Source organism: Muscardinus avellanarius (assembly GCF_963383645.1).
Source record: "Muscardinus avellanarius genome assembly, chromosome: 18".
NCBI classification, from domain to species: domain Eukaryota; kingdom Metazoa; phylum Chordata; class Mammalia; order Rodentia; family Gliridae; genus Muscardinus; species Muscardinus avellanarius.
Window position 1 is genome coordinate 27,888,637 of NC_137804.1, and position 16,753 is coordinate 27,905,389.

General features: G+C 43.9%; 1 protein-coding gene across 1 annotated transcript in view; it reads right to left on the reverse strand.

Annotated features, from left to right (window-relative positions):
- CACNA2D3 (calcium voltage-gated channel auxiliary subunit alpha2delta 3) overlaps positions 1-16,753 on the reverse strand; it is a gene marked incomplete at both ends in the record, with an annotated part of 933,053 nt that overhangs the window by 225,240 nt on the left and 691,060 nt on the right. The window contains one exon of the mRNA XM_080715370.1: positions 11,710-11,784. Coding sequence (XP_080571496.1) covers positions 11,710-11,784 — 75 coding nt within the window. The remainder of the gene's footprint in view (positions 1-11,709; positions 11,785-16,753) is intronic.

Consider the following 16,753-nt stretch of genomic DNA (forward strand, 5'->3'; position numbering starts at 1 on the left):
CCTATCCAAAATGTATGAACCTTATAGTTATCCACTTATTTTTAAACTTTGAAAAATAGCATAGCTTATCTATGAAATTTAGACTACCAAATAAAGGGGGAATTCTAGCTCTCTTATTTGATCACTGGTTCCCTGGCATCTAATGGAGTGCCTGGCACATGAGAGGTGTACAGTAAACACATGTCACACAAAAGAAGAATGTAGAAGAGGGCAGGAAAGGAGAAAGGGAGGCAGGCTTCCAGCATCTTAGGGATGAGCAAGTTACTTGCCCCGTTTCCTCAAGAGCCCTCTGTTACTACCAACTGTGCTAGACTGAAATTGTGACTTCAGGATGGCACACCACAAGCCAGCACCCTGTAGTTTTCCCCAGGCACCCAGTCCGCAGGTAGAGACCATTTGCTTTTTAAAATTCTACTCCTTGCCGGAACTTCCACCTGCAGACCCTGGTTACATGCTATTTCATTGTGCACTTATTACCCTGTATATCTGGTCTTCTCTCCCCATTAATTCATCATGCCACCTCCTTAGCCAGGCAACTACCAGAACATTGATAAGGGCAAAACACACACACAAGCACACACACACACACACACACACACACACACACACACACTCCCTTCCAGCACAGGGAGGGACAGGCGGGTCTGCAATGTACTGAGGATCACAAAACCAAAGGCCTGTGCAAGCATCTTGGTTGGATGGGATCTTGGTTGGATGGGCACACACTGCTTTGCACTGTGGCAGGGTTGAGGGGAAGAGAGTTTGCAGAGGGGAGGCGTGGGGTGTCAGACAGTGAGCTCCCTGAGAGCAGGGGTCAGAGCCATGCCTAGCAGTGGTTCCCAGACTTTGGGTTTTCATGGCTGATATCAGTCAGGTTGCTTTGGTGGTAAGCAACAGTTACAAATTCTGAATCACTGAATGAAAGGAACATTTAATTAGAAGGACATAAGAAAATCCTCCATGTGAAATACAATGGGAGATAGACAAGTAGATGAATTCATAGTAAATGAATAATTAAGGATAATAAATGAATAATAAGAAATAAGCAAAGGAAGTCCTTCCTTCCTTTCTTTTTTGCTTTCTTTCCTTTTTGGTAATGACTGAAGAGAAACATACTTCCCATCTACTCCTTTGTATCAGCCAGGGCTTCAGCAGGAAGCACGTGGCATAGTCAGGCCTGCTAACTGAGGAGGGTTTAATAAAGAGGCTATTGTAGAGGTGTGGGGAGGGCAGAGGAAATGGTGCAATGCCCTGAAGCTTGCAACAGTGGGGACCTTCTCTCTTACTCTGCAGGAGGGACAGAGGAAAGGGCAGCCACTGGAGGCAGAGCCAGTAGGGCAGAGAGAGAGACAGGCCCCTGTGGCTTCAGATTGGGGACTGGCAGTCCTAGAGGACACAGGGATGAACCCTGCCTTGTCTCTCCGTCCTCTCTCTATCTCCTGTAGGTGTCTCCACAAACCCCACCCACAGCCAAGAGTAAGGAACCACCGTGTCACTGACAGGTCAGTTCCGGGGCAAGGGTGAGAGTCTGGAGGTGGCTGAGGGAGGCCTTCAGCCCAGTTGATGTCTGCAGAGGACCTGAGAAATAGCTTCACAATTGAGACAAATTCTTTCAATTGAAGAAGTTAAACTTTATCAAAAACTACATTGATGATCATCATTTTAGAGGGAGTTGGTGGAAATTGATCCAATTTTACTTTGTGACTGACATGGTCCTCGGCTGAAGCATCAGGAACCATTTTTTGGCATCTTCACTCCAAATGTTTTATTTTTCTATGGACCCTCTCTACACCAGGTGGCCTCTCTGTGATGAGCACTAACATGTAGGATGCTATGAAAACTTAACGAAGCAGAGCGCACACAGGTGTTGAAGACAGAGCCTGCGCCTCATGCTCGCGGAAGCAGACATTACTGGTAGCATTGTTATGATTGGCCCCCTACATGCCGCTATGCCCAGCACTCAGCAGGCTTTGGTGAGGCACATTGTACATACTCAAAAAATACCTATGGGATTCACTCCTGCACCCCATGTCCCCTGAGGGTGCAAACACAAACACACACCCAGCCACAGAGCAGGGGGATCAAGAGGCTCTGGGGTTTTAAAGTTGGCAGAATCAAGCAGATCTCCTACCAGCAGAAATCTGAGCACCACTGACTTCAGTATTTCCCAGGGTCAGGAGGTGTGAGCCCCCACTTTCCAGAGCGGCCACGCTCCCACTCAAGCATCCAGACTGGGCAATTCAGTTTCTAAATAAGTTCAGCTAGAAGAAAACATGCAGAGCTCTGGTCTCTTTTGCTAAATGATGTATTTCCAAAAGAACTGTCTCTCCCCAAGGGGGTCAAGCAGTCTTATTTATTTTTTCTCAGAGAACATGCTCCTCTGAGCACATCGACTTATAAAGCAGCACTTAATACTTTCTTTCAGATGAGATGGAAAGGATTCAGATCAGGCATAAAGTGGGTCGCCTGGGCTGGGTTGGTTCTGAGGCTGTGCCCTGGCAGGCCAGATGCCATCTGCCTGGGGACCAGTGCATGGTGGTGGCCGTGCGCCACCTACTGGGCAGTCTCCTTCAGTTCATCGGCAGCCTGACAAGGGAGGGCTAGGAGCTTTGTAAAGGAGGCCAACCCACCCCATCCCCAAACTCCCTGACCTACTGCATCTGCAGAATACTTGGCCCTAAGACCAGAAGGAAATCCTGTCTGGTTCTGCCTGAGGTTGGCATTCCTAGGGAGAATGGCAGGTCCTGGCTAAGCAGAAAGAAATAGCCCGAGTCGATTCTGGAATCAGTCCTCCTCCTTCTCTGGGAAGCCCTTCTGCATTTGAGGACCCTCTGAGAAAGGCAAATGCTGCCTCAGTGAGACCACCACTCTTCTCTGCCCATCTTGCTATTGGGGCGCGAGTGCTCTGTGAGATGAACTTCTATGCAGAGACACCCTTCTAAAGGGCCTCCAAGCCTCCATGTGCTTGCGAGCACTGTGCTTGGCACCAGGAACCATCTGATGAATGTTTGGAAGCGAGAAGGAGGGCAGAGGGGTGCAGAAGAAAAGGAGGGCTTGGCTGACATGCAACACAGCAAGAACCCAATGAAAGTGTGATGAGAGAAGGTGTGGTGCCAGCACCTCTCATTTATTGTAAGGAACTTTATTTATTGTAATAGAACCCAGCCTCTAATCCCAGCATCATTCAACATCAACATCACTCTTCCAATATTACTGACTACCCACTTTGTGCAGTAGCAAAGTCCCACAAGGAGTGATAGGGGAACTTAAAGACACGGGGACAAGAGAAGAGTCAAATGCATGGACACTTTCCAAGGGAGTGCCTAACCCAAGGAAACTAAGGAAGGGAACGTACTGGAGAGTGGTGAGGAGGGCCACAGCTGCTCTGTGGGGCCAGCTGAACAGAGAGATAAACAGTGAGTGAAGGCCAGGCACAGGTGTATCTGGGAGGAGAGCTCGGCGGGAGGGGAGCAGGTGTGAGCATTCAGAGCAAGATGAAGCAGGGGCTTCTGAGGAAGGAACCAAAGGGCCATGATCAAGGACATGCATAATTACACAAAAATCCCATTTAAAACCTCAAATTTAACAGTTTTAGATTATAATACTTATATTAGTAATTATTATTAATAATTACTTGTACTTGTGGTATTGGGATTGAACCCAGAGGCATTCTACCTCTGAGCTACACTTCCAGCATCTCTTATTGTTTTTTGTTTTCAAACAGGGACTTGCTAGGTTGCTGAGCCTAGTGTTGAACCTGCCATCCTCCTGTCTCAACCTCCCAAGTACTGTGATTTTAAGTGTGTGCCACCATATTCAATTAATTTTTTGAAAGTATACAGAATCATTTCAATGCTTGAACTAAGTCAGCTGGACTTAGCCAAGAATTCTAGCAGTGCCCCTACCTTTTGAGCTCCGACTTAAACTGGTGTTTGACATTCACTGTAATTATGATTTGACATGGAAATGTCCACTCAGGTCCATATGAGAGGTCTAATGCATGAGAATATTTTATGCATACTAGCATGCTCACATGTCAATCAATGTATTTGATAATCTACTACAGAGCCCATAAGTAGCCAAGGTGCAATACCAAACAGAGCACAGAAAACGGAACAGGAATCTACTAGAACAAAGACACAGAATAAACATGCTAGAGAGGGGCAGGGGCAGTGAGTGAGTGACCCCGGGAAGCTGGCGATGAGGGCAGAACTCAGACTTTGTCCCGGTGGCAGGGACAGTGGGACTGAATCCAGAAAGGTGGGTGGGAAGACTGTAACAGGATAGGAAGATGACATCCTTATCTGCAGAATCTGTCTCTGTTAGCGAGTTATCCTGAGCTTTCCTGAAGAGCAGAAATGATTTTGATGTCTGATTAGTCCACTGTAGGTAAGCTTGGGGGGGGTATAGGCTCCACCTCGTGGCTGTGCTTTTCCTGCACAGTGTGTTTCAGAAGTCAGACGTGGTTTAGAGGGAAGCCACGAGGCTAAATAGCCCAAGCTTTCCAGCCAAACTAGGCAGCCCTCCTGCTTTGCTCCTGGAGCCAACTCCCCTTGGATTCTGGGTGACTTCCCACCTCTACTCTGGATGCTAGGGAAGCTACAGGCTTGGGGAGGAAGGCAGTGGCCACGGCCAGGGGCTCATTGACTCCTGGCATTAGCACAGACTTCTGGGATCACAAGTGCAGGCCAGCAGTGGTGACGGCAATGTCTATTCTAATCCATTCTAAAGAAGAGGAGGTCCTATCATCTATTTAATCTTGAAAGGTCTAAAATGTCTGGTCATACTCTAGACTTGGCTTGTCCCTTACGGTGGGCACAGCCACATTGTCACTTGAGAATTCGAAACACTAGTCTGAGTGTGAATCAGGCTATGTTGTAAATGTACAATATGCCTCAGATTTCCAAGATTGGTGTGAAAAGAATAAAATATGAGAGCAATGTTTTTTTGTTGTTCTGGGGATTGAACCCAGGGGCATTCTACCTCTAAGCTATACTCTTAGCTTTTATTTTTTTGTTTTGAAACAGGGTCTCACTAGGTTGCTGAGAGTCTCACTACATTGCTGAGGCTATCCTAAAACCTGGGCTCCTCCTGTCTCAGCCTCCCAAGAATGCACCACCACACCCAGCTTATGGTAATAATTCTTATATTGATTATATGTCAATATACCAATATGGTGATATTTGGGTTCAATAAAATATATCCTTAAATGTAATTTCACCTTTCTTTTTACTCTTTCAGATGTGGCTGCTAGAACATTTTAAATTACACAGGCGGCTCATGTTTGTGGCTCCCATTATGTATTTACTTGACAGTGCTAAGTCTAGACAGATTCTAACTATAAGCTTCCCATGATTGCCCTGGTACTCGCCCATGTGGCCACAGAGTCCAGGCATCTCGGCCGCACCCACCCGCCAACCACTCTGGCTTCCATTTCCTGAAGAGCCCACATAGCAAAGCAAATTTAGGACCTCGAATCTGATCTGGGTTAGGGCTCCTGGTTCTGGCACTTTCTAGCACTGTGACTCGGGGTAGTCACCTTGTCATTTGTTTCTCCAGCTTTTTTGTGCAACGCATTCGTCTTTCTGGCAGAGCACCCCAAATCACAGTCAGCTGGGCTCCTTGTAGACATCCCTCCCACCCAAGTCTGTCTTCCCAATGTCCTCCTCTGAGCCTCTGGGTCTCTCCAAAAAACCTGTGCCTAGGCTTGCTATCCGTTAGCTGATGGTTAGAAGCATTAACACATGGAGAATACGTAGAGCATTGCCTTTCCCATCGAGAGAAATCAAGGGGTGTTAGAAAATCATTCAAAGACACACAGCAACAAAAACAAAGATGCACCTTCTCTAGTATCCACAGCTCCTCCTCCTTATGCCTTATCAGCCCTTGGGTTGTGACTTTGTGTAGCACATCTCTCTAACCTCTGTGGGAGCTGCTTAGGCCCAGGCCATAGTGAACATCTAGTACATGCTGAAAGAAAGAGTAGAAGTTCCTCTCCACCAGTCCCACCTCCAATCGCATCACATAGTGGCCCTGTGACTGTCAGATTTTCATCTAGAATAGTGTACTTCCAGAATCTTTCCTGCCTCCTTTGTCTGTAGGCACAGAGCAGACTTCATGGGACAGAATTTGACATGAGTTTTGTGAAAATGAGTTCTAAATTTTGCCTGCCCTTAAATTCTTGTGGAATCCTGTCATTACTGTGGCTGCTGGAAGAGACTCTGCTTGTATTCTCTTGGGGGTTTGACCCCAGGTTCACATTCGAGGCCTCCTTGGGAGATCAACTTAGATGTCTTCTTTGGGGGGGATCAATTTTATAAAATAAAAATGATTTTATTTCATTCTAAAAAGGAGGGACAGATGTACCATCAGAATCCTAACAAAACGAACACAACATGCTAAAGATAGTACATTCCCAGTCCTTCCTCCCACCATCCCATTGGGTGAAACAAAGATACATCCAGGACTCCATGTTCTATGAGAAATTTGCAAAGCTCTCAAAGATGAAGGGAAAATACAGAGCAAGAAAATCAAATCTAGATACAGCAGCTATACCCTGAAATTTGTGTTGCTTGACAGTAAAAAAAAGACTAAGGGAATATTTCTGGATGTGGAATAATTTCACAAGAAACATTTCTCAAGGTCTAAATTTAACCCCACTATAAACTCTTCACCCAGAAAACAAATGGCATTCCCATCTATGGAAGGCCCCCCTAGCCCAATGGAAGTTGGTTAGAGCAGCCCCAGCCCTAGATCTAATGCAGGGCTGGGCACAGCAGGACCTGGCAAGCACTTGATGAATTGATCTTGGTGAGTCTACCAGGAAGACCCAAGTGCTTGACAAGGATGGAGTGATTGGGAAATGCCTGGAGAATGCCTGAAGAGGTCAGTTATCACAGACAAGGATTTCTACAGCAGTGCTGCCAATTGAACTTGAGCGAGTCTGCTGAGTAAGGCTCCCGTGTCTCAGCTGTTTTTGGAGACACTTCATGATTCACACCCAAATCATACAGGATGAAAGAAAATACTGAAGGAAATCAAGCCAAATGTTAAGTTTGGGGGAAAGATTTTTATTGGACAAATTAGAAAAATATTGGTATTGTGCTTCAGAGAAACCCACTTCTTTCCTCTGGCTACAGGGGCAGAAACAACTTCAGTGGCAGATGGAGAGGGAAGAGGAGTTGTTTTAAGTGAGCTTGTTTTATCCTCCCCACGCTGACCACAACCCCACACTCACACCCACCGTGCTAATGTGGTAGCCTTTGCCAGAACTGATGGAAATGTCTATCTATAATAAGGAGGTACTTATATGGCCAGTCCTGGGAGGAGGCGAGTAGGGCTTGAGTGAGGACTCCCTGCCTGAGTTAGTCTGGAAGCTGCTAGCAGCTGGCTACTTCCAGCTGGGCTTGAGAGTCTGGCCAGGGTGGATGCATGCCCAGTGCAGACACAGGACTACTAGAGGAGGCAGAAGCCACTGGCATCCTCCAGAAGAGACCAAAGCCAATGGCAACGAAAGCAGTTGAACCCTTCCATCTTTCATCTTCTGATACTAGGTCACGATGGACTAGCAGTAAGGAAGGAGGGAAAACACAGAAACAAGTGAACAAAACAGATGGGAAACATTTATCCGTGCCAGAGCCTGGGGGACCCAAGAAAGGTGACTCTTCAATCATTCTTGAAATTCCACAGCTTTTATTATTGTTCTTATTTACCACTCATAAAAGAAACAACCCAAAATTGTTTGGTTCTTTCACATGGTGAGCTCACATGGAATCTCACTGTACAGTGTTTACCTGTGTTATGGACCAGAGTGAACCAAGATTGTTATAAAACCATAACAACAACAGCGATGTGTATAAGCTGGATGTGGTAATCCCAGTGCTTGAGAGGCTGAGATGGGAGGGTCACTAGTTGGCGGCCAGCTCAGCAAATTAGTGAGATCCTTGGCAACTTAGTGAAATTACAATTCTCTTTAAAAACAAAATATAATAAAGGCTGGGGAGGTAGCTCAGAGGTAGAATGCCTCTGGGCTCAATCCTCAGTATAAAAAATAAAAATCATGTGTATATGTGAGAGAGACAGAGTTAGTTAAAGTCAGATTTGGCCAAGGTCACAACAGACCTAGTTGATAGGAGACTGAAATTAAGGCAGGTAGCAAGATTCCAGAGACTCTGTACCTATAAACATGCACGCATGCACACACACACACACACACACACACACACACACACACACACTTTCCCTTCCTAGTGTTTATCTCTTTTTTTTTTGGCAGTACTGGGGATGGAACCCGGGGGCATTCTACCTCCGTGCTAGACTCCAGCTCTATTTTTTATTCTTTATTTTGAAACATAGTCTCACTAGGTTGTAGGGGCCCCACTAAGTAGCCAAGGCTGGCTGCAAACCTACAATCCTCCTGTCTCAGCCTCCCAAGAACTGGGATTACAAGTGTGCACTGCTACGCCTGGCTGCTAGTGTTTATTTTAATAATCTGAACCAACTGAATAATCAAAAATGTGTTCTTTATATTCATCTTAAGCATCTATCACCATCAGGCCCTCTCAAACTTCACAGTAGCGGAGCACAGATCAAGAGAAGCAGGATAATGCACCTGGGATTCAGGAAGAGCCACCAATGCCCCGGAGGTGCCCTGGGGCCTATTTTGCTGCACCAGATTCTTGGCTTACATGATCCCATTTACTCAAACAACAAATCCAGGATACATACACTATGGTTATGGCAGGATTACCACAGAAATACGATGCTCAGTGAGGCTGTGTGACTGCCCAAAGTCACAGAGCTGGACAAAGTAGGATTAGGAGTTCAGGATAACCAGAATGATGTTAACATTAAGTTTCTCCCACTTTGCTGTTGACTTTTGCTCAGGATAAAAATGCAAAACTCAAGGCAGAGTCCACCTACCCTTACTGATCACATTCGGATGGGTTAATTCACATAATCCTCAAGGGTTGGTATTACCCCAAACCTTTCCTAAACATCTGATGGCCTCAAATGAAAAGGACAGCTGGCCCAATTGGCCTGGCTCTTACTTAAGTTCCTGTCATGGATCAACTATAACAGGTTCATCTGGATGGCTTCCCTTAAGCAAGCTGTGGGGCATTTTCTCAGGTCTTCCCACATATGGAAACCTGATCCTCACTAGTACTTCTGGTGAATCCACTGGGTCCAGTGTATGAACAGTGATTAGAACAGAAATGACTTGGATCTCTACTACTTCTGCTCTCGAGAGCCCAGCTATGTTGTATGGGCTGACTGCCTTTCCAGCAGCCTTTTGGTAGTCCCCTTAGTAGTCACAACTCTGGAAAGTGCATCAGGGGGACCATTTGCAAACAGGCCATTTGCTGCATGACCAGGATATATGAAAGATTAGAAAGACATTGTGAATAAACTCTCTGAAGAGGGTGGATGATAATCTCTACTTCTGTAGAGAGAGGGAAGCTACCTTGGTGACTTTTGACATCTGGATTAATTTCATCTCTTCTTTTAAAGCCAATAAATAGGTAGGTAATTCTTCACTGGCAGAAGCTTCAGATTTGATTGTTTTATTGACTTTGTTCAGTTTCAGCTTGGAATAAGTGTATATTGGGAGTCCATACTGAGCCACCCCAAAAAGTAATTCCTGCTGCCCCCAATAAACAGCCCTAACGAGGCAGCATTGGTGTGGGTACTGTGCAAGCTTTTAAGTCTCAAATATCTCTTTAGATTTAATTATGCCTAAGAAGTCATTGATTTTTTTGTTGTTGTTGTTGGTACTGGGGTTCCTAGAAACCCTTCTACCTATGGGCTACACTCCCAGACCTATTTTATATTTTTATTTGGAAACAGGGTCTCTTAAATCAGCGAGGATGGCTTTGAACCTGTGCGATCCCCCTGCCTCGGCCTCCCAAATGCAGGGATTACAAGCGTGCGCCACCACACCCGGCGAAGTCATTGACTTTTAAAATCAGATTTTTCAATAATTCTGAGTTATACCTGAAGTTAACTAATGAGTTAATTCAGTAATTTTCTGATAAAAAAAGATTATGGCAATCAAGTATTACCATAAGCCCTGTCTGAAAGCGTGCATATGGGATCCACATGATGCGGTCACGACTCTGTTAATACCAGTGCGATTAGAGCAAAGTTGGATGGTGGTGGAGCTCTCACATGAACTGTTTCTAAACAATGACGCAAGTGAGAAGCAAACTGGTCCCCGTGATGCTCTGCCAGCACACATTGGCATAGCAGTCTCTGCTGCAATTTTCCAAATTTGGAGAAAGGGAAAAAGGCATGTGGAGTGGACAGTATGTGTGCAAGTACCTGCACTTGTGTGTGGGCACACTGCTGGGGAAATGACTTACACTTTCTTAACTTTAGAAGAGCAGTGTTCACCATACTACTCTTTATATACTTTCATTAACTTTAAAATTAACTAAATATTCACAAACCTAGAGGGATGTCCTTTCAGCGATTCATTGTACTTAACCCATGGATGACAATCAGGTGGCGTACTTACTCAGTGTCCAGGGCCCTCCAGACTCTGGAGGAGACCCCAACAGTGGGTCAGGCCCCTTTCTGATAATCCTGGCTGCCACCCCAAGCCTCAGGTCCTCACCACAGGGCTCCTGGTGACCTCCACCCAGGGGCCGGGAGCTATTTTGGTGAGGCCATGGGCTATTTTGGATTTGACCTAATCCCGCCCTCAGAGAAAGTAAAAAACATGCTGAGAAAAAGTGGTTTACACACCAAGCCAGCACACAATTCTACTAGGCATCTCTTGTCCAGAAAGTGGAGAAAATCTCAACTGTTTCGACAGAAAGAGGTGTCGATTAGCTCCTATGAGCAAGGCACTATGCTTAAGCAATGTACTTTGGGGCAAGTTCCATTGAAATAAACTGTCAGGATGTTATGGACTGGATCTGGAATGTCCCATCACATGTTCCTGTGTTGAAAACATGGTCTCCAGTACAACAAGATTCAGAGGTTAGGCTTTTAGGCAATGGCTTTTAGGTCATGAGAGCACTGACCTTCTCGGGGAACAATTCATTTGATAAATGAATCCACTGAGAACTGAATGGAACCTAGATGGAGAATGCAGGTCACCAGGGATGTACCCTAAAAGGGCTTACCTTGCTTTCTTTCTCTTTTCTGCCCAGATACAATGAGTTGAGCAACTTTCCTCTACTGTATCCTTCCACCGTGATGTTTTTGCCTTGGAGCCAGCTGACCATGGACTGACCCTCTGAGACCATCGTCCAAAACAAATCTTTCCTCCTCTAAGTTGTTTTTGTCAGGTATTTTGGCAACAAAAGCTGACTAACACATAGGAATCTTGTACCAACTGTGACTTGTAGTAAGTGGGTCTAGGGTTGGAGTATGAAAGTCCATTTATTATATTAAACTACCTTTTATAATGAATTTTAAGCTGTCTAGAGTTAAAAAATTTTTCATAGGTTCACAGATATATATATATTGAAAGAAATGCACTTAAATATATGTGGCTTTATATACAAAAGCATGATGGGAAATATGCTTATCCTACAGTAGTGATATATTATGTCAAAATACTAGTCATAAACCATTAACCTTTACAATATTATGAATTGTGTAGTTTTAAGGTGAAAATTGCTGCAAAGTGCTGTAATTACAGAACTAAAAAAACTTTTAAAATCATAAGAGGAGAAATGAAGAAATTAGTATTTTTCTTACCAGAGGTCTGAGTTCCGGATGCGTCAGGATATATCCATTATTTGTGATTGCAAAGGCATAACCGTGAATCCCTAACTGTAGGAGAAAGGAGAGAGAAACCTTCATTAGCTTGCTCCCTAGTGAATTCACAAAGCATAAAGCAGCCCGACATTTAGTAATTTACAGCTTAAACTTGGCATTCATACCCTTATCAGCACAATATTTCATTAAAATGAATGCAAGCCACTGATCCTTGACATTTGGTGGAAATGAAGACCTGTCACAGGATAAGCTCAGTAAATAGCACAATTTAAAATGTCACAGCCCGACATTGGCATCCAAGGGCTTTATTTTGATTTATTTAAAATAAAAACAATTACTTTTTTTAAAACAACCAAGTGGCTCATGTTTCTGGAAGGGTTCTGTGTCCAGGAGAACAGCACTTTTTCAAATAGGCATCTTCTCTTTACCTACAATAAGGAAGAAGGGGCTTCATGGTGCCTTTCTTCCATGCTTCTTAAAGCTGAGTTCCACTGAAGAACCCTCAAATATGCTTTCTCCTGGGCTGTCATTTTCCATAATTCTTCAAGGAATAAAATGTCCCCAGCAGCCTCTACAGGATCTTGCCAACCCCTTATATCCTTTCGTCTTTAAATTGTGTGGCTGCCAAGATTTTTTCATGTGTGCCTCCATGGACACAAAGCCTGGGTAATTTTCTATGCAGAGCCTCACTTAATTTATGTTTTCTGACTAAATGGGACGATGGGAAATAGTTTGTGAGCAATGAAATGTTTTATTAGCTTAAAAAAGTATGTAATCAAATTTAACACTGCACTTATTTAAATAATAATCCCAGCTTTTTGACAATATTTCTATTACACAGTTGACTGCACCCATTGGCTACAATAAATTTACCTACAAATCATTCATGTATTAAAATGGCCTCTGGCATAAAACTCATACTGATCTCTCACTCTAAAGAAAGAAAATGTAACCCACTTTTGCCAGAACAGTGAAAAAGGAGAAGAAAAAAAATCTATTTTTTTCGAGGAGTTATTTCACAGTTCTGAGCCTTCGCTGTTATTGTTCTTTAAATTCACTGCCACTCACATGGTTGAATATGATACTATTAAATGATCCAGACAACAGAGTTTACAGGCCAGGAGTGACCCTGTCTGCTTGTTAGCTTAATGTCAAGGTGATGTGAAATAAACTTCAGAGAATTTAACACCAGCAATTAAAAGTTTCCGTTGCATTACATAAAGCAAATATGCACCCAGTAGTCAAGGGCAACAGACATTTTCTCCTGGAGTTACCTTGCACGGCAAGTCTTAATAAGATTCTACTTGACTCTAATGATAAAAGTGTATTTCATTATGCCAGAAAAGATAAACCAGATTTCCTATCCTTTGAGATGTATATCGTTTCTTTCATCTTGTCTCTTGGAAAAACGTCAGACACAGTCAACATTGCATTAATTACCATTATTATGTCCCGGTTTAATATGGGCTGGAGGGGTCAAAAAAGGACTCTGAGAATTTGCTTTTTCCATTAAAGGCAAAATTAATATTTGAGTGGAAACTCAAACTCAGTATCAGACCAAACAAATACAGTTTTACAGTCAGCTAACATATTCAGTGCATTCTAATGTACAAGACTTTGGATTTTATTGTTTGCTTGTGGGTATAAAAAGAAAATAAGATTCTTCTTTATGCCCTGTACTTTTCTTGTGTAGTGTTTATCAAAATGCTAATAGTTATTTGTGGGGTTGATTTTAAGTGATCAGTGTATCAGTTTAAACCTTAAATAATAACAACCATTATTTTTTTATGTTTTGTACTGGGTATGAAACCCTGGAACCTTCTACCTCTGAGCTACAGCCCAAGCCCTATTTTATTGTTTTGAAACAGGGTCTCACTAAGTTGCTGAGGACCTCACTAAATTGCTGAGGCTAGCAGTAAACTTCCAATCCTTCTGTCTCAACCTTCCAAGTACTGAGATTACAGGTATGCACCACCACGCCCTGCAAGACCTTCGATTACTTAATGTCTTTCTCCCACCAGAATATGTTTCATGGGGGCAAATATTTTAACCTTATGGTTAAAAATATATGGAGAGGTGATAGGATAGGAAGTAGCAGAGGAGGGAAGGGAGGAAAAGGAAAGGGAAGAAACAAGAAAACAAGAAAAGAAATTGAATGTAGCACAGATTCACAAAGTGAAGTTCTAGTCTCGGTTTCCTGAGCTGCAGAATGAGAGCTGGCCTCCCTGCCCGTCTGTGTCCTTCACTCACTGTCTAACCCCCACCTCTTCTTGTGTGTTGTCCATTCATGCCTTCCTGCCCCCTGCTAAGATGCCACTTTAAAACTTCTTTCTCTGTAGTTTCCAGGAGCCTCCTAATGGCTGAACAATATAGGATTAGTTCTCCTAAACTTTCCTAGTTTTATTAGTCAGATGCTCCTCCTCCTTGAGGCTGTCCCCTAATTTTCCAGGCCCCACGCTCCTGGCCTTCTTTCTCCTGTAGGATCTTTTGAGACTGTTCTTCCTGGACTCATTTTCCCATGGACTCTGTCTCCCAGGAACCCTCTCTGCCTCAACTCCTCTCTCCCTCCATAAATTTGAGCAACGATTTGAGACCTGCTACCTCCAGGTCTCTGCTGCCTCAGGCTTGCCGCTCAGTGGCCATCCAAGTCTCCTGCCGGTGTTGGTCCTCTCTTCCTGGCCTTTCCTAAGGTGCCTCAGGCTCACTCACGACAGAAGCTCCTTACCTTCTAGTGGCTGGAACCACCGCCTCCTTGACTCTCCAGGTAAAAACTAGAGCATCATCCAGAGCCTCTTTTTCTCTTTCATCTCTAACCCCTCAGCCCAAGTTATCACTAAAATTTGCTAAGGTTTTCTTCTAGTTATCCTTTAGTTTCATCCCTACTTCCATAGGGGCATACCTACTACCATATTAATTCAGTCGATTTCCACAATGGTTCTGCGTATCCCTACTGCCTCAAAGACTGATCAAAGTCAAAGGTAATTCTGACTTCCTGTGGCTACCCTGTGTAAACTCTATATAAGCTCTTTTGTTGTGAGGTAGACGCCACAGGCTTGTCCATTAGGTCTTTCTGGAATCTGGTCCTTATCTCAGTACGCACACCACCTCCTAAACACTGTCTCTCAGGGCCCAGGTCAGCAACAACCCCCTGCAGTTTCCTCTCCCACCCAGATCTGTACTCGCTATGCCAGCTCCTTGCATTTTCCCTCCCCCCTCCACACACTAAAAGCTCAGTCTTGGGATCCTCTCCCACAAAAAGTCTCTCCTGACCCTCCTCTTCGATCCCTTCTTTCCATACCATTTCTCTAAAACAATGAGCATATTTTATTACTACCTTCACCATAATGCATAAAAATCCTATACCTACTTTCTTGCCTCTGCACCCCACTTACTTCTCCTTCTTTCCTCTAGCTTGTTCTAGGAAGCACCTCTTCCATTGAGAGTGAAATAGAAGCCATCTTTCTCATCATTGATTTCTACAATGTCAGGCACTTGGCAAGGGCTCACTTAAGGTTTGTATATATTTTAGACATCATCGAATTACTCAAATATTACCTACTTTATATTGAAAGTCCCAACCAAAGTAAATATTTAAAACGAACCCCCCCCCAAAGAAAAAGAATCTGATCTGCTCACACAGATGCATAACCAGCCCTTCTCTACCTTGTACCTGAGACTTACTGACATTCAAAACTGTCAGGTTAAAATCTTTCCCAGAACATTCTGAGAAAATGACATCAGAATGTTGTGTTTGTGGGTTGGTGGTGTTTAGATGAAGGTTTAATATGAGAAACTCCATGCAAACCTCTAAATACATCCTGTGGATGAGTCGCTCTCAGAATCAAAAGCTCCTAATATGACAATGGCCAACACTTGGTTTTGGCCACAAATCAATATGCTGATGAAATCCCACATTCTCATTCCATGCAGAAGAGAGCCAGTCTTTCTTCCATTCACCAGAGTGTACTGTGGAGTAATAGAGAACAGATTGGACAGAGGCCTTCCAGTGTGGAGCTGCCAAATGGGCCCTGGACCTGCAGCCGGCTTCCCTGGAGGCCAGGAGCCGCCCGGGCCCCAGCCTGCGGAAAGGAACACTTCCCTTCCAAGTGGAGAGCCTTTGGGCTAACGAAGTGAACCCAATTATAAAATGGCTCGTTATGGTAACAGTGGCCATGGTGTCTGGAAATTATTTCTGGGGTGTCTGGAATTCTTAATAAAAATTACAGGAAGTCTGATTGCTTGTGGGAAAATCTATGAAGCTCAGAGAGAAAGAAAGAATTCTATCTTCTGGGAAAACCCCAAGCGCCAAGAGCTGACTCATCTTTACAAGGTGTTAATGAGAAGGGCAAGGTGTGGCCGGAGCTCTGTTCCCTGGGGTTCTCCTCTCCCGCTACCCACCACTCTCCCTGGTGGACATGTGCGCCTCTCCCAAGGTTCTTTATGGGAACCAGAGGAAGGACAGATGCTTTAGGTCAATGCATGCCATACCTGTGTCTCTGGTTCTCCGACTGACCTTTGGGAATGCGTAAGGGTCTGAGTTTGAAACATTGCTGGTTGATTTCCCAGAGCTGGTCTTCCTATATTCTATTGCTACATTTTGTTTTATTCATCTTTTAGCAGATGAGTGATGTGAAGAAAGTTATTTCACATATTTTCAAATAAAAATGATGCCAAATGATATACACTTAGGGGTGTATGAATCAAATTCAATGGGAATAATGCATTTTAATTATTTTAAATTAAATTGTATTTTATTTATCACCATGTATTTTAATCATCACCATGATTTTATTTTAACATTTTATTGTGTCAACTATCACTATTGTTTTTCCTACAGGTGCTCAGATAATGGAAGCTAAAATCATGGATTTGCTGGGCACGGTGGCTCATGACTTTGATCTTCATACTTGGGAGGCTGAGGCAGAGTATCACAGATTTAAGGGCTGCCTGAACAATTTACCGAGGGTCTCAGCAACTTAGGGAGACTTTGCTTCAAAATTTAAAAAAAAAATGGCCGGGGTGT